Genomic DNA, 17,931 nt, shown 5'->3' with positions numbered 1-17,931 from the left:
TATGTGAGCGAGGGCGTATGTGTGTGCACGCGTGCGTGTCTCTGTCTCTCTGTGGCCACTTCTCTGTATAAGGGTGTGTCTCTGCCCACTCTCCTCCCTTTCATCTTCCACATTCTTCAGTATCTTTCCTGTGACCTACACTAACCATTTCAGAATGAGCCCGGTTATGGGGATGGACAGGGAGATCAAATCCTGACTCCAGGCCTTCGCCAGCCCGGAGGGACTGGGGTTGAGGCAGGGGCTGCTTGGAGTCCCAGAGGCAGTGGGTTGAGGGAGGTGGGTTCGCTATGTCCAGATTAGACACTCTGTCCCCCTCCCCTCCCCTAGGGTCACAGACGAACCTGAGAGAATCGGGGGACCTGAGGTCACAAGGTGAGTGCTTGGGCCTACCCCTTGACTGCCACTTCCCCTCTCCTGCCTCAGCACCGCCCGACACTTACCCCAGGGCATTAGTTGGGGCCCCAGTCTCATCCTGCAAGGCCAACTTTCTGAAATGCCCTATGGCCCCTGCCTTCTCTGCCAGCTCCTGTCATTCCCACCCCATCCCAAGCACCTTCCCTTGACCATCTTAAACTTCAGCCTCCAGCTGGGTACCGTGGCTCACGCCTGTAATCCCAGCACTTTGGGAGGCCGAGGCAGGTGGATCACCTGAGGTCGGGAGTTCGAGACCAGCCTAACATGGAGAAACCCCGTCTTTACTAAAAATACAAAAATTAGCCAGGCGTGGTGGCGCATGCCTGTAATCCCAACTACTCGGGAGGCTGAGGCAGGAGAATCGCTTGAACCCGGGAGGCAGAGGTTGTGGTGAGTCCGGATCGTGCCATCTCACTCCAGCCCGGGTAGCAAGAGTGAAACTCCGTCAAAAACAAAAAAAGCCTCATCCCATCTACAACTCAACTCCTCTTCTGGTCAATGCCCCCACCTCCTTTTGCCACTCATCCAATCATGGCGTAATGTTTGCCGGCAGCTCAGGGCCAGCAGGAGGCAAACATTAGCTGTACAGACCCAGATCATGAAGATTTTAGGCTTTGAGGGCCAGGCACCCTGTGTCACACCTGTTCAGTTGTGTCATTGTAGTGCAAAAGCAGTCATATTCAACACAAAACAAATGGGTATGGCTGTGTTCCAGTGAAACTTTATTTACAAAAGCAGACGGCACTGGAGTTTGCCAAGCCCTGGTTTAGTCTGAATTCCCGGTTTAGAGACCCAAGTGGAAAGCGAAGCCTTCCCGACAGCTGCAACAAACTGCCAGGGCTGACTCTCATTGGCTGGGACTAGGCCACGTGCTCATTCCTAAACCAATGCCTACAGCCAGAGAGGAGAAGTACTCTGGTTGGTCAGGCCTGGTCATGTGGTCACCCTTGACCCAAGCATAGTGGCGGGGAAGTAGAATGCTCTCATTGGCAGACCTGAGTCATGTGCTCACCCAAGCTGAGGGGCGGCCCCACCAGAACAAGGGAGGCTAGCCCCGGGATGCTCATCTAGAGCAGCACACTCGTACTTCAGGCGGGACATTTCTTTGTTGTGCAGGGCCCTCTTGCCCATTGGAGAATGTTTATCATCCCTGACCTACCCCATCCCCAACCTAGTCAATGCCAGCAGTGCTCCCACCCTAAGACATGTGACGATCAAATATCCCCCAGAGGCCGAGCACAGTGGCTCATGCCTGTAATTCCAGCAACTCAGGAGGCCAAGGCAGGAGGATCACTTGAGCCCAGGAGGTCGAGGCTGCAGTGAGCTGTGATTGCACCACTGCACTGCAAGACCCTGTCTCAAAAAAACTAAAAAGTGGCCGGGCATTGTGGCTCGCGCCTGTAATCCCAGCACTTTGGGAGGCCAAGGCGGGTGGATCACCTGAGGCTGGGAGTTTAAGACCTGCCTGGCCAACATGGTGAGACTCCGTCTCTACTAAAAATACAAAAATTAGCTGGGCGTGGTGCTTGTTCTCCCAGCTACTTGGGAAGCTGAGGCAGGAGAATTGCTTGAACCCGGGAAGCAGAGGTTACAGTGAGCCGAGATTGTGTCATTGCCCTCCAGCCTGGGCGACAAGAGCGAAACTCTGTCTCAAAAAAAAAAAAAAAAAAAAAGGCCGGGCGCGATGGCTCACACCTGTAATCCCAGCACTTTGGGAGGCCGAGGCGGGCAGATCACGAGGTGAGGAGCTCACAGTGAAACCCCGTCTCTACTAAAAATACAAAAATTAGCCGTGGCCAGGCATGGTGGCGCATGCCTGTAATCCCAACTACTCCGGAGGCTACGGCAGGAGAATCGTTTGAACCCAGGAGGCGGAGGTTGTGGTGAGCCGAGATCGTTCCATTGCACTCCAGCCTGGGTAACAAGACTAAAACTCCGTCTCAAAACAAAACAAAACAAAAAACAAATTTCTCATTCAAACATTCAAACCATGTGGCTAAGTCAGGCTGGTAGGGCCACTCTGATCTATGCGGTCATTCAGGTCCCCAGGTTTCTGCATCCCCATTCCCTGGAGCCCTTGTCATCTTCACAGTTGAGGCTGGCCTGTGCCACTGCTAAGTCCAGCTCCTGGGAGATGTGGGACAGGAGAGCCTGGCACATGCAGGTTCTTTGAAGGAACCGATGTGGATGGCACACCTGACTTCTGCTCATGTCCCAGAATTTAGAGACAAGTTCACACCTGGCTGCAAGGGAGGCTGGAAAGTGTGGTCTCTAGCTGGGCAGCTCTGTGTCCAGTTGAAACTGTCGCCGGGGTAACAGGGGAAGATGTTTTTTGAGGGGATGGCTAGGAATCTGTCCCAAATTGGGAAGAGTTGTCCCTTCAGCCCTCCGCCACGTTCCTCTTCGCTCCCATATCTGACCCCTGATATGTTCTCGCCTCAGTTGCCATCTACCTTGGGATCAAACGGAAACCGCCCCCCGGCTGCTCCGATTCCCCTGGAGTGTGAAGCTGACCAGCTCGCGCCCTCCCGAGGCCCTGATGGCAGCTCTGCGCCAGGCCACAGCAGCCGCCCGCTGCCGCTGCCGCCAGCCACAGCCGTTCCTGCTGGCCTGCCTGCACGGGGGTGCGGGCGGGCCCGAGCCCCTGTCCCACTTCGAAGTGGAGGTCTGCCAGCTGCCCCGGCCAGGCTTGCGGGGAGTTCTCTTCCGCCGTGTGGCGGGCACCGCCCTGGCCTTCCGCACCCTCGTCACCCGCATCTCCAACGACCTCGAGCTCTGAGCCACCACGGTCCCAGGGCCCTTCCTCTTCCTCTCCCTTGTCCCCTTCACTTCTACAGGAGAGGAAGGGGCCAGGGAGGGATTCTCCCTTTATCATCACCTCAGTTTCCCTGAATTATATTTGGGGGCAAAGATTGTCCCCTCTGCTGTTCTCTGGGGCCGCTCAACACAGAAGAAGGATGAGGGGGCTCGGCGGAGGGAGCTGGCACCTTCCTGGAGCCTCCAGCCAGTCCTGTCCTCCCTCGCCCTACCAAGGGGGCACCTGAGGAGACTTTGGGGACAGGGCAGGGGCAGGGAGGGAAACTGAGGAAATCTTCCATTCCTCCCAACAGCTCAAAATTAGGCCTTGGGGCAGGGGCAGGGAGAGCTGCTGCGCCTAAAGACTGGAGAATCTGGGGGACTGGGAGTGGGGGTCAGAGAGGCAGATTCCTTCCCCTCCCCTCCCCTCACGCTCAAACCCCCCCCTTCCTGCCCCAGGCTGGCGCGGGGCACTTTGTACAAATCCTTGTAAATACCCCACACCCTCACCTCTGCAAAGGTCTCTTGAGGAGCTGCCGCTGTCACCTACGGTTTTTAAGTTATTACACCCCGACCCTCCTCCTGTCAGTCCCCTCACCTGCAGCCTGTTGCCCAATAAATTTAGGAGAGTCCCCCCTCCCCAGTGCTGACCCTAGGATTTTCCTTCCCTGCCCTCACCTGCAAGTGAGTTAAAGAAGAGGCGTGGGAATCCAGGCAGTGGTTTTTCCTTTCGGAGCCTCGGTTTTCTCATCTGCAGAATGGGAGCGGTGGGGGTGGGAAGGTAAGGATGGTCGTGGAAGAAGGCAGGATGGAACTCGGCCTCATCCCCGAGACCCCAGTTCCTATATCGGGCCCCCCATTCATCCACTCACACTCCCAGCCACCATGTTACACTGGACTCTAAGCCACTTCTTACTCCAGTAGTAAATTTATTCAATAAACAATCATTGACCCATGCCTACTCCATGCCAGGCCCAGTGCTGGACACAGAGACATGAAGCCCTGTCTGTGGGAGACAGGGATTCTGACACAGACACTGGACAAACTATTGTCTTGGGGAGCCCAGAAGAGAAAGTGGGCAGCGCGGGGTCATTGGGGAAGATGCTCTAGAGGAATTAATGCTGGAGTGGGGTGTTGAAGGATGAGTAGGAGTTGGCTAGGCATTGAGTTTGCCCTGGGCAAAAGCCCAGAAGTGGGAGTATGTGGTACATCTTCAGAGAACTGGGTAATTTCAGTGTGGCTGCTGTGTTGGGCGTGGATGGAGAATTAGCAAGAGAAATGATGTATTAGGACTAATGATCCATCTACACTGCTTAAGCAAAAAGGTGTTTGTTGGCTTATGTTACTTAATAGTCCAGGGGCACCTGGCTTCAGGTAGGTTTGATCCAGGCATCAGGCCATTGCATCTATTTTTTTCAGTGTAAGTTGAATTCTAGTAGTTTTTATCAAGTAAGTGCTCCTTTCCTGATGGCACAGATGACTTCAGCAGTTAGAAGTTTCTATCCCTCCAGCTTTCTGCAGCACAAAGATCCTCATTGTCAGTTTCCCGGCAAAAGTCCCAGGGCAGACTCTCATTGGCCCAAGTGGGCCGTGTAATTTTCTCTAAACCAATCACTGTGACTCTAGAGTGGCCAGACTCAGAGCTGCACTTAGTAGGGGTTCCTCAAAGGAAGATCAAGGTCACGAGCAGGAGAAAAGGCATGGGAGCTGGACAGATTATAGTGGTTGAAGTCTGTGCAGTACAGAAGGGCGGAGCTTATTCACACAGCACCTTTGGGGCCAAAATGAATAAGCTGGACTTTCTCCCTATGGCACTGGGGAGACATGGAAGTTCGGAGAACTTCAAGGAAGAGGCTTGGTCAAGACCTGAGAGCATCCTCTGTGCTGGGGACACAGTGGTAATCAAGACAGCCCCAACACTGCCCTCATAGAGCTCACAGTCCAATGGAGGAGGCAGATGTGTCCTCAGGCAGAGACTGGGCAGGGCTGGTATAGGGAAGTCCAGAGGTGATGCCTGCCTCAGCCAGGGAGGGCTTCCTGGAGGAGAAGGAGCCAGCTAGACATGGATAGGAGTGCATTTTAGGCACAGCAAATGGCACATACAAGGGCCAGGGAGCAAGAGAGGGGACAGGTCCTCAACAAATGGCATGTGACTTGGTAAGTGTAGAATTGCTGTGAGGTATGGGGCTAGGGGTGTCAGTAGGGCCTTGAAGGTTACGGACAGAGGCCTGGGCTTTCTTCCAAGGCCACTGGGGGAGCCATGGCAAGGTTGTAGGCAGGGTAGAGATGGGCGGGTTTGTGCTATGTGCAGGGTGGAAGGGAGGGAAATTGACAGGTCAGAAGAGCAGGAAAGAGGTCGGCGCCGGACAGATGGGGAGAGCACGGATAGATTTAAGAGAGTCCTATGAGGCAAAATGGGCAGGACATGGTAACTGACAGGTGTCTGGACTGTGGCTTTGGCTGGCTCAGAAGGTCCCCACTGGCATGTGTGGTCTGTGTAGCCTCTGGGTGTGGAGCTGGGATCTTCAATGGAGACAGTACAGTAAAGAACATCACAGCATCTCACAGGTTCTGCATACCTTGATGTTTAGAATCTCTCCTAACCTTCCTTCTAGTAATCTCCCTGGGAACTTCTGGGGACATCGCTAGGCCTCAATTTCCTCTCTGTAAAACAGAGGGCAGATTGAACTACAAGGGCCCTTAATCTCTGTGACTCTTGAGGTTTGAAAAAGCACCTTAGGCTCCTGAGGGCTTTGTCGGGTCTTCCATTTACCCCCACCTCACTTTTTTTTTTTTCCCTAAAACGTTTGTCTTTTGGGGCCCACCCACTGTGTCCTTGTTAATGGAGACATTGGCCTGTTTGGCTGGGTGGCGGTGATTGACGTGTCCAACACCCAATGCATGTTCAGATACTGCGTGACTTCTATTAACTCTTCTTCTCCCTCCACCTTGCTCTACCACGCCTCTTTCCTGTTCCTTCCTGGGACTGAGTTCTCCAAAAGGCCTATCCCTAAAGACTTCATGGGGATGCTCAGACTCAAGTTCCAGATTGAAGAGGGAAACAGCTTGGTCAAAGACATTGAGTTGGGAATTGGAGGGTGTAAGGTGTGAAAGAATCAGAGGAGTAATGGGGAAAGAACTGGAAAGGTGAGCCTCCAGCAAATGGTATGCATTTCAGCGTGGCCTTAAGTTGCAAATAACAGAAAGGCTTTCTAGGAGAAATGGGGAGCCATGGCAGGTTCTTGAGCAAAGTAAGGGACTGGCAGCAACTACAGAGGGATGAAGTCAGACGAGATAGGAGGAGGCCAGTGAGAAGCAGAATAGAGGTAGATATGATGAGCTGTATGGGAGGTCTCAAACTGGAGACCCTTGGGCTAAATTCAAGTTTCAGACATTTCGTTTGGCTGCATTCCTCCCCAGCGTAGACCTCGTGTTTGAGATCTGAGCATGACTAATTCAAAGCCAAAGTTGGAAAGGGCCCATGCTTTGGGTGAGTGACACTGGGCTCAGTGTCTCTCTGGGTCTCAGATTCCCCATAGAGCCTTCTAATTTTTGGACTAGATTCTGTGACCTAACTTTGCCTCGTTTTAGACCCGGGATAAGACATGTTTAGTACGTGCCTAGACAGGACAAACCACTCCGAGGCCACACAGTGGCCAATTGCACCTCCTCCCTCAAAAACTATCGCACAAAGCTAAGGCCACCATTGCTTTTATTTATCGCTTCGCCTGGAGACAAACACAAGCTCCGAGTGTACTGGGAGCTCTCCATTAACTTCTGGTGGGGGCGGAGCTCTAGGAAGAGAAGAGTACCCTGCCAGGGAGATATTTCATTGGCCAGAATCCAGAGGATGGAGCCCATTGGTTGGAACCGTGGTTGAAACTGGAACTCTGAGAAGGATGAAGAGAGCCCCCAGGAGACAGAACCATCACAGGGTGGGACTCCGGGACAGGGGGCGGGGCAAGGAGTGAGGGGGCGGGCATCTGGTGGGCCAGGCCCTCCCATTGGCTGGGTTCCAGCAGTCGGTGGCAGGTGGGCAGGCGCCTACTTCTGGGCGGGGATCATGTCGTCAATGGACTGGCCTTTCTCCAACTTCTTCTCCATTTCCACCATGAGCTTCACACCATCCACCACCAGCTGCACCTGTTCTACTTCGGACGAGCCCAGCCGATCAGCATTGGACACGTCAAATACTGAGCCCACGGCAGCTGTGTCCACGCCACCTGTGGAAGCAAGGGACAGGGGCATGAAGAGGCAGCGAAGGTGCAGAGGGGCTGGGACGTGGCCCCCGTGCCAAATGCAACAGCCGCGTGTAGTGAGTGCCTACTGTGTAATAGGTTACCTGCACACAGGTAATGCCTGTTTATTCGTGGGCTCACGAGTCTCTGGCTTTAGATAGGGTACCACGCCACTCAATTATCAAACATGAAAATATAGTATAGTGGGTACGAGAGTGGGTTCTGGAGCCAGGCGGCCTAGGGTCGAATCCTGACCACTCCTCGCTTTATAAATGGGGAAACTGAGGCCCCGAGGGAGGTCCAAGGGCGTGTGCAATGCATATTATATAATCATGAAAATCGCATACTGACTCCTATCACATAGGCATATTGACACCCATTTTACAGAGGAAGAAATGCAAGCTCACAGAGAGTCAGCGCTTGCCGGATCCCCAGAACTCACAGGGATGTCGCACCTCTCCTTCCATCCCCGCAAAGGGCCCTCCCCACCCGTCGTGGTGCAAAGGATGTGGGAGCCGTACCTGTACCCCTCTTCTGCAGGCGCAGGCGGGTGAGGATCTCCTCGAACTTGGGGTGCTTGCTCAGGTGCGCCAGCTTCACATGCACGCCTCCACGCAGCCCAGTGCCCAGGTTGGATGGGCAGGTGAGCACGTAGCCCAGGTGCTGGTTCCACATGAAGGGGTGGCCGGCTTTCTTAAAGATCTCTTCGATCTGAGGTTGAGGGAGAGGACCAGGGGTCAGCGCCGGCAGGCACCCCCAAATGCACCCGCAACATGGACAGGGTCCGGAGGGACAGGGCGTGGGAACGTGGTGGAGGTGGGATTCTGAGGGGAACAGGGAGGTAGGACAATTCCGAGGGTGGTGGCTAGACAATGGTGACCAAGGCATGATTTTGAGGGGCGGGGACTAAGAACGCTTTGTAGGCGGGGTTTGTTTTTTTTTTTTTTCAGAGTCTCACTGTGTCACCCAGGCTGGAGTGCAATGGTGTGATCTCGTCTCACTGCAACCTCTGCCTCCCAGGTTCAAGCAATTCTCTTGCCTCAGCCTCCCTAGTAGCTGGGACTACAGGTGCACGCCACCACACCTGGCTAATTTTTAATTTTTTTTGTATTTTTAGTAGAGAGACGGGGTTTCACCGTGTTGGCCAAGTTGGTCTTGAACTCCTGACCCTTCTCAGCCTCCCAAAGTGCTGGGATTACAGGCGTGAGCCACCGCTCCCGGCCTGAAGGCGGATCCTTAAGGGCGGGGCTTCGACATAGGATAGAGCTGGGTCCAGGGGCGGGGCCCTGAAAAGCGGGTGGGGCTGGTTCTGAGGGGCAGGGCTTGGCATGGGGTGGAGCCAGGTCCGGGGGGCAGGGCCCTGGAAAATGGGTGGGGCAGTTAGTATAGGGGAAGGGGCGGGGCCTCGGCAAGCAGGTGGGGCGTTCAAGGTGGAGTCAGAAGTCAGCAGCTAAGGGCAGACACCCACCTTCTGCAGCCCCACGCAGAAGCGGCGGAAAACCTCCTTCATGTTGCCCCCCTTCTCCATGGAGATGACCCGGAGGTGATCCTCCTCGTTCACCCACACCAGGAAGCTCTTGTTGTCATTGTGCCTAGAGTAAGGTGCCACAGCAAGAGGCCAAGGTGTCAGCCCCGCGGGAGCCCCATTCTCAGCCCTCCCCCAAACATCTGCCCACCGATGGGGGAAGAGGGCCTGAGGGGTGGGAGGTGGGTGGCATCTGCCTCCTCAAAACGCAGAAGCTTAAACCTGTAGACTCTAACGTCACAGGATCTGCAAAACGTTGAATGCTGGGATCAAGGACTTTTAGGGACTTAAGTCTTTGAACAGCATTATTATAGATCCTTGGGATCTCAGGATGTTTGACAAACAGAAGCTTGGGATTAGAATTGATAACACTTGGAAATCCTACATCTGGTCTCAGGACCAGAAAATCTTCCCATCGCAGTGTGTTAGCTCCCAATCCTAGCATCTCAGAAGCAGGATCTTAGAACATAAGATATTAAGGCCGGGCGCGGTGGCTCACGCCTGTAATCCCAGCACTATGGGAGGCCGAGGCGGGCGGATCACAAGGTCAGGAGATCGAGACCATCCTGGCTAACACAGCGAAACTCCGTCTCTACTAAAAAATACAAAAAAAATAGCTGGGCATGGTGGCGGGAGCCTGTAGTCCCAGCTACTCAGGAGGCTGAGGCAGGAGAATGGCGAGAACCCAGGAGGTGGAGCTTGCAGTGAGTCGAGATCACGCCACTGCACTCCAGACTGGGTGACAGAGCGAGACTCCGTCTCAAAAAAAAAAAGAACATAAAATATTAAGATCTGGAAATGGCTGGGTGTGGTGGCTCACACCTGTAATCCCAGCACTTTGGGAGGCCGAGGCCAGAGGATCGCTTGAGCCCCTGAGTTCAAGACCACCCTGGGCAACATGGCAAGACCCACATATCTACAAAATTAAAAAAATTAGCAGGCATAGTGGGACACATGCCTGTCGTCCAAGCCAATGGGGAGGCTGAGGCGGGAGGATCACTTGACCTTGGAAGGTCCAGGCTGCAGTGAGCTATGATCCCACCACTGCGCTCCAGCCTGGGCAACAGAGCAAGACCCTGTCTCAAAAAAAAAAAAAAAATCTGAGGGCAGGTATGGTGGCTCACACATTGTAATCCCAGCACTTTGGGAGGCTGAGGTGGGCAGATCACTTAAGGTGAAGAGTTTGAGACCAGCCTGAGCAACATGGCAGAACCATGTCTCTATCAAAAATACGAAAACTAGCTGGGCACAGTAGCAGATGCCTGTAGTCCTAGCTACTCAGGAGGCGGAGGGTGAGAGGATTGTTTGAACCTGGGAGACGGAGGTTTCAGCGAGTCGAGAGCGACCCACTGCACTCCAGCCTGGTCCTCAGAGTGGGAGTCCATCTCAAAATAAATAAATAAATAAATCCAGAAATGCTTCAAATTATGGAATCACAGAATTTGAAATGGGTGGAATCTTAAAACCTAAAAATATTTAAAATCTTGAAATCTTGGAATCATCCCATCTGTATATCTTAGCACCCAGCCTCCCCTCATCGATTGAAACCTAGGTTCTCAGGCCGGGCGCGGTGGCTCACGCTTGTAATCCCAGCACTTTGGGAGGCCAAGGCGGGCGGATCACGAGGTCAGGAGATCGAGACCACGGTGAAACCCCGTCTCTACTAAAAATACAAAAAATTAGCCGGGCGTCGTGGCGGGCGCCTGTAGTCCCAGCTACTCGGAGAGGCTGAGGCAGGAGAATGGCATGAACCCAGGAGGCGGAGCTTGCAGTGAGCCGAGATCGCGCCACTGCACTCCAGCCTGGGCGACAGAGCGAGACTCCGTCTCAAAAAAAAAAAAAAAAAAAAAAAAAAAAAAAAAAAAAAAAAAAAAGAAACCTAGGTTCTCTAAATCTTTGACTATCTAAATCAGGGATTCAGAGTCAAAGCAAGTCTAGCAATAATAGTTTATAGTAAAGATAAGACAAATAACCAAGATGTACTGAACACCTAGTGTATACCAGGGGCTTTTTTTTTTGTTGTTTTTTTTTTTTTTGAGACAGAGTCTTGCTCTGTCGCCCAGGCTGGAGTGCAGTGACGCGATCTCGGCTCAGTGCAAGCTCTGCCTCCCGGGTTCACGCCATTCTCCCGCCTCAGCCTCCCGAGTAGCTGGGACTACAGGCGCCTGCCACCAAGCCTGGCTAATTTTTTGTGTTTTTAGTAGAGATGGGGTTTCACCATGTTAGCCAGGATGGTCTCGATCTCCTGACCTCATGATCTACCCCACCTTGGCCTCCCAAAGTGTTGGGATTACAGGCGTGAGCCACCGCGCCCGGCCCAGACACTGCTTTTAATACTTTACATAAATAACTCATTTAATCCTCACAAGAACACCAGAAGCTACAAATTATTGTGATCCCTATCCTATAGATAGGAAACTGGGGTAGAGAAAAGTAAAATAAGTTGCTCAAGGTCACAAAGCTAGTAAAGCTAGTAAATGGTAGAGCTGGGATTTGAACCTAGGGAGTATGGTTCAAATCTAAGTTCTTATTTTTGAGACGGGTAGCTGGAGTGCAGTACCTCAGTCACGATTCACAGTAACCTTAATCCCCTGGGCCCAAGTGATCCTCAGCCTCTCGAGAGTAGCTGGGACCACAGGTATACACCATCACGCCAGGCTTTTTTTTTTTTTGAGACGGAGTCTCATACTGTCGCCCAGGCTGGAATGCAGTGGCACGATCTCAGCTCACTGCAAGCTCTGCCTCCTGGGTTCACACCATTCTCCTGCCTCAGCCTCCTGAGTAGCTGGGACTACAGGCACCTGCCACCATGCCTGGCTAATAGATATATATATATAGAGAGAGAGAGACGGGGTTTCACCCTGTTAGCCAGGATGGTCTCGATCTCCTGACCTCGTGATCTGCCCACCTTGGCCTCCCAAAGTGCTGGGATTACAGGCGTGAGCCACCGCACCTGGCTTTTTTTTTTTTTTTTTTAATTTTTGTAGCAACGTGGTCTCCCTATGTTGCCCAGGCTGGTCTAGAACTCCTGGGCACAAGCGACCCTCCTGCTGCAGCCTCCCAAAGTGCTGGGATTACAGGCGTGAGCTACTGTGCCTGGCCAAGTCTAAGTTCTTTCTTCCTTTTTTCTTTTTTTTTTTTTGAGACAGAGTCTGGCTCTGTTGCCCAGGCTGGAGTGCAGTGGCATGATCTCGGCTCACTGCAACCTCCGCCACCTGGGTTCACGCGATTCTCCTGCATCATCTTCCCAAGTAGCTGGGACTAAAGGCGCCTGCCACTGTGCCCAGCTAAATTTTCGTCATTTTTAGTAGAGATGGGGTTTCACCATGTTGTCCAGGCTGGTCTCAAACTCCTGACCTCAAGTGATCCGCCCGCCTTGGCCTCACAAAGCGCAGGGATTACAGCCGTGAGCCACCGCGCCCGGCCAAGTCTAAGTTTTTAACTACCACTTCTCTGGTCCAGATTTCCCAAAATCTGACACACAGACCACAGGATAGGCAGGGGCGGAGGGCAAGATCATTTTCCGTGGCATTTAGAAGATCATAATTGTGTATATGGCCTTGGTTTTGGTGGAGGAGTGAGGAGGGCCGTTGCAGGACTGGAGGAGGCTGGGGGAAGAGGGAGCCAGGGGGCGGGGAGGGACCTCACCAGATGCCACGGGCATCGGGCCAGTCGCGGGCCATGCCTGAGGCCAGCAGCAGTGGGGACACGGGCTTGTCGAACAGGAAGTGGTCATCGATGAGCTGCTGCTGCTCCTTCTCCGTCATGCTTTTCAGAGGGTAGTACTTCCCTTTGAACTCGCCCGTCAGGCTGTTGAGAGCTATGGGGACACACAAGGGAGTGGTCGGCAGCCTGTCCCACTTCAACCAGGGCGTGGAGGCCCAGGGTTCCCCCTGCTGCTGCTCCCAGTGGGCCTGGGCCTTGGCCCCCTGGATGTCCTAAAGGCACCTGAACCCTGTGTCTAAACCCACACTCGTGACGGCTCCCCAAAATCTGTTTCTGCCATCTGTCCAGGCCCCCAGGAATGGCCACCCCATGTGCTCAATCTAGAAAACAGACCCATCCCTTCGCCCGAGGGACCCTCACATCCAATCCACCTGCAGGCCACAGTGTGCTGGTGGCTGCTCCTAATGGCTGGCAAGACAGATGGCTGAAATCTCAGGACTTTGAGAGGCCATTAGTAAAAATTATTATAAAGTAGAATGGTAGCCAGGTGCACTGGCATGAGCCTGTAGTCGTAGATACAGGGAGGCTGAGGCAGGAGGATCACTTAAGCCCAGGAGTTCGAGTCCAGCCTGGGTAACATAGCAAGACCCCCATCTTTTTTTTTTTTTTTTTTTTTATGAGATGGAGTTTCACTCTTGTTGCCCAGGCTAGAGCGCAATGGCGTGATCTTGGCTCACTGCCGCCTCCGTCTCCCGGGTTCAAGCGAATTTCTTGCCTCAGCCTCTCGAGTACCTGGGATTACAGGCATGTACCACCACGCCCGGCTAATTTTGTATTTTTAGTAGAAAAAGGGTTTCTCCACTTGGGCGCCTGGCCCAAGACCCCCATCTTTAAAAAAAAAAAAAAAAAAAAAAATTGTAGGCCAGGCGCAGTGGCTCATGCCTATAATCCCAGCACTTTGGGAGGCTAAGGCAGGCGGATCACTTGAGGTCAGGATTTCGACACCAGCCTGGCCAACATGGTGAAACCCCGTCTCCACTAAAAATACAAAAATTAGTTGGCCATGGTGGCACATGCCTGTAATCCCAGCTACTCAGGAGGCTGAGGCACGAGAATCACTTGAACCCAAGAGGTGGAGGTTGCAGTGAGCTGAGATTTCACCACTGCACTCCAGCCTGGGTGACAGAGTGAGATTCTGTCTTAAAAAAAAAAAAATTGTGTGTTTATTTGTATATTCATATATATAAAAATATGTGTATAATGAATTTATATTTGTGCATATGTACAATAAATCTATAATATTTATACATCTTATACATATTCATATAATATACGACATACCTCATTTTATTGCATTTTGTAGATAAACTGTGTTTTTTACAAATTGGAGGTTTGTGGCAACCCCTTGTCCAGCAGGTCTATTGGAGCCATTATTCCTACAGCATGTGCCACTTCGTGTCTCTGTGTCACATGTGGGTAATTCTCACAGTACTGCAGACTTTCTCATTATTATTATATCTGTCATGGCGATCTGTGATCAGTGATCTCTGATGTTACTGTTTTAATTTTGGGGGGGTGCCACCAACCTTGCCCATATAAAAGGGTGAACTTAATGGATAAATGTGTGTGCTCTGACTGCACCACTGACCAGCCGTTCCCTCATCTCTCCCCATCTCCTTGAGCCTCCATATTCCCTGAGACACATGATTTTGAAATCAGGCCAATTCAGTTAATAACCCTACAATGGCCTCGAGGTGTTCAGGTGAAAGGAAGAGTCAACATTTTTCACTTTAAATCAAAAGCTTCATAGGCCAGGTGCAGTGGCTCATGCCTATAATCCTAGTGGTTTGGGAGGCTGAGGCAGGCAGATCAGCTGAGATCAGGAGTTTGAGACCAGCCTGGCCAAGATGGCGAAACCCCGACTCTACTAAAAATACAAAAATTAGCTAGGCATGGTGGCGCACGCTGGTGGTCTCAGCTACTTGGGTGACTGAGACACAAGAATTGCTTGAACCAGGAGGCGGAGGTGACAGTAAGCCAAGATTGCACCACTGCACTCCAGCTGGGCGACAAGAGTGGGGCTCCATCTCAGAAAAGAGATTCTTTTCGAACTATTACTGCTGGCCAGGCACTGTGGCTCATGCCTGTAATGCCAGCACTTTGGGAGACCAACATGGGAGGATCACTTAAGCCCAGGAGTTGGAGGTTATGGTAAGTCATGATTGCACCACTGCATTCCAGCTGGGCAACAGAACAAGACCCTATCTCGAAAAGAGAGAGAGAGAGAGAAAGAGAAGGAAGGGGGGGAGGGAGGGAGGAAGGAAGGGAGGGAGGGAGGGAGGAAGGAAGGAAGGAAGGAAGGAAGGAAGGAAGGAAGGAAGGAAAAGAAAAGAGAAGGGAAGGGAGGGAGGGAAGGAAGGGAAGGAAGGGAGGAAGAAAAGGAAGGAAGGAAGGAAGGAAGGAAGGAAGGAAGGAAGGAAGGAAGGAAGGAAAAGAAAAGGGAAGGGGAGGGAGGGAAGGAAGGGAAGGAAGGAAGGAAGGAAGGAAGGAAGGAAGGAAGGAAGGAAGGAAGGAATTGCAGCAGCCATCTCAGCCTTGAACAACAACCGCCCTGATCAGTCAGCAGCCCATCAACATCAAGGCAAGACCCTATACAACAAAAAGATTCCGACTTGCTGCGTCCTTAAATGATCACAGCATTTTTAGCAGGATTTTAAAATTAAGGTATGTAATTTTTTTTTCTAGACATAATGCTATTGTGCACTTAACAGACTACAGTATAGGATAAACCTAACTTTTTTTTTTTGAGATGGAGTCGCACTCTGTCCCCCAGGCTGGAGTGCAGTGGCGTGACCTCAGCTCACTGCAACCTCTGCCTCCCAGGTTCAAGCGATTCTCCTGCCTCAGCCTCCCAAGTAGCTGGGATTACAGGTGTGCGCCACCAGACCCAGCTGATTTTTGTAGTTTTAGTAGAGATGGGGTTTTACCATGTTGGCCAGGCTGGTTTCGAACTCTTGACCTCAAATGATCCACCTGCCTCAGCTTCCCAAAATGCTGGGATTACAGGTGTGAGCCACCTCGCCTGGCCAAATGTAACTTTTATATGCACTGGGAAACCAATTTGCATGGCTCGCTTTATTGTGCTAATTGCTTCACTGCGGTGGTCTGGAGCCAAACCCACAATATCTCTGAGATATGCCTGTAATATACTATATACTATGCTACATATCACATACCATGTTATACATAGTTAAGATTAAATATGCAAACTTTATATTTAAATAAATTATTTTTAATTTTTTTTTTTTTTTTTTTTTTTTTTTTTTGAGATGGAGTCTCGCTCTGTCGCCCAGGCTGGAGTGCAGTGGCGCAATCTCGGCTCACTGCAAGCTCCGCCTCCCGGGTTCACGCCATTCTCCTGTCTCAGCCTCTCCGAGTATCTGGGACTACAGGCGCCCGCCACCACGCCCGGCTAATTTTTTTTTTTTTTGTATTTTTAGTAGAGACGGGGTTTCATCGTGGTCTCAATCTCCTGACCTCATGATCCGCCCGCTTCGGCCTCCCAAAGTGCTGGGATTACAAGCGTGAGCCACTGCGCCCGGCCAAAATTTTTTATTTTTATTTATTTTTGAGACAAGTCTCCTTCTGTCACCCAAGCTAGAGTACAGTGGTGTGATCTCAGCTCGCTGCAGCCTTGACCTTCCAGGCTCAAGCAATCCTCCCACCTCAGCCTCCCAAGTAGCTGGGACCACAGGTGCACACCACCACACCCGGCTAGTTTTTGTATTTTTTGGAGATGGGGTTTCATCATGTTGCCCATTCTGGTCTCAAACTCCTGGACTCAAGCAATCCTTCCACCTGAGACTCCCGAAGTGCTGGAATTATAGGCGTGAGCCACCCCGTGCCCAGCCTAAATACATTATATTTAAAACAAAGGTAATAAGTACTCAAAACCAGCACTTCCTATTATTTTACAACATTTATTATTGACTTCTTGTCTTGAAGTAAGTTCTTTCTTTCTTTCTTTCTTTCTTTCTTTCTTTCTTTCTTTCTTTCTTTCTTTTTTTGAGACGGAGTTTCACTCTGTCACACAGGCTGGAGTGCAGTGGCTTGATCTCGGCTCACTGCAACCTCCGCCTCCTGGGTTCAAGTGATTCTCCTGCCTCAGCCTCCCAAATAGCTGGGATTATAGGCACATGCCACCATACCTGGATAAATTTTGTATTTTTAGTAAAGATGAGGTTTCACCATGTTGGCCAGGGTGGTCTCGAACTCCTGACCTCAGGTGATCTACCTGCCTTGGCCTCCCAAAGTGCTGGGATTACAGGTGTGAACCACTGTGCCTGGCCTCTTTTTATTTGTTTTTGAGGCAGGTTCTTGCTCTGTCACCCTGGCTGGAGTGCAGTGGCACAATCACGATTCACTGCAGCCTCAACCTCCCGGGCTCAAGTGATCCTCCCACCTCAGTCTCCTGAGTAGCTGGGATGACAGGTGTGTGCCACCACTCCTGGCTCATTTTTGTATTTTTTGTAGAGACGGGGTCTTGCTATATTGTCCAGTCTGGTCTTGAACTCCTGGGCTCAAGCGATCCTCCCTCCTAGGCCTCCCATACTGCTGTGGGAGCCACTGTGCCCGGCCTCAACTCCTCCTTTGTGAGGCGGCTCCCCTCGGTCATTCTCTACCACACCCATGTCTTGGCTTCATGGCACTTTTGAATTATCTTGTTCATCTGTGGGTTTCTGTATTTCCTCTTGTCTCCCCACCAGCTGAACACTGTGAGAACAGTGAGGGACCCCCCATCTCCCCACACAGGGCAAGAACCCCTGGAAATGTGTGCTGGATGAACGGATGGCAGGACTCTGGGGGCAGCCAGGTGTCTGCGTAGGTCTTCTCAGGGGCCGTCGAGTCTGTACAGCATCCCTGGATCTCCAACACAGCAGGTAATGCTGACAGCCAGCACCACTTCCCAAGCCCCCACGATTTACCAAGCTCTTCCCCTACTTTGGAAAACAGGGGCCCAAAGAGACCCGAGGACCTGCCCATGGAGGAACAGAGCCGGGGCTGGGTGACCCCAGCAGTGGACGGGGTAGGGGTGCTCACCTTCCACTGAGAGCTTCTCCACCGCCCGGCGCTCGCCGCGGGAGCAGTGCGGGGGCAGCGTGTAGCCCTTGATGCTGCGGCCAGTGCGGACGCGGCTGCTGAGCACGTAGTTGGGGTCCAGGTCCTCTCCACCCTGGAGAGCGGGTGGGAGATCAGGACCAGTCAGATCCTCCACCCCCTCCAGCAAGCCCA

The 17,931-nt window shown here is 52.1% G+C and overlaps 2 protein-coding genes across 3 annotated transcripts in view; one reads left to right on the top strand and one right to left on the bottom strand.

The window, feature by feature from the left end:
* Positions 1-4,167, top strand: part of MARK4 (microtubule affinity regulating kinase 4) — a 53,919-nt gene extending 49,752 nt beyond the window's left edge. For both annotated transcript variants that reach the window (XM_055251133.2, XM_055251135.2), the window contains 2 exons: positions 328-372; positions 2,857-4,167. In XM_055251133.2, coding sequence (XP_055107108.1) covers positions 328-372; positions 2,857-3,193 — 382 coding nt within the window. In that variant the 3' untranslated portion in view covers positions 3,194-4,167. The remainder of the gene's footprint in view (positions 1-327; positions 373-2,856) is intronic.
* A 2,736-nt stretch (positions 4,168-6,903) lies between these two features.
* The window catches only part of CKM (creatine kinase, M-type), a 28,546-nt gene continuing 17,518 nt past the window's right edge, over positions 6,904-17,931 (bottom strand). Inside the window, exons 4-8 of the mRNA XM_055249536.2 lie at positions 17,740-17,872; positions 12,622-12,793; positions 8,917-9,040; positions 7,970-8,159; positions 6,904-7,433 (exon numbers count right to left, since the gene is read on the bottom strand). Of these exons, the coding sequence (XP_055105511.1) occupies positions 7,255-7,433; positions 7,970-8,159; positions 8,917-9,040; positions 12,622-12,793; positions 17,740-17,872 (798 nt within the window). The 3' untranslated portion in view covers positions 6,904-7,254. The remainder of the gene's footprint in view (positions 7,434-7,969; positions 8,160-8,916; positions 9,041-12,621; positions 12,794-17,739; positions 17,873-17,931) is intronic.

This window comes from Symphalangus syndactylus, chromosome 17, assembly GCF_028878055.3.
Source record: "Symphalangus syndactylus isolate Jambi chromosome 17, NHGRI_mSymSyn1-v2.1_pri, whole genome shotgun sequence".
Lineage (NCBI taxonomy): Eukaryota > Metazoa > Chordata > Mammalia > Primates > Hylobatidae > Symphalangus > Symphalangus syndactylus.
The sequence above is the reverse complement of the archived record's forward strand: the minus strand, read 5'-3'. Positions and strand labels throughout refer to the sequence as shown.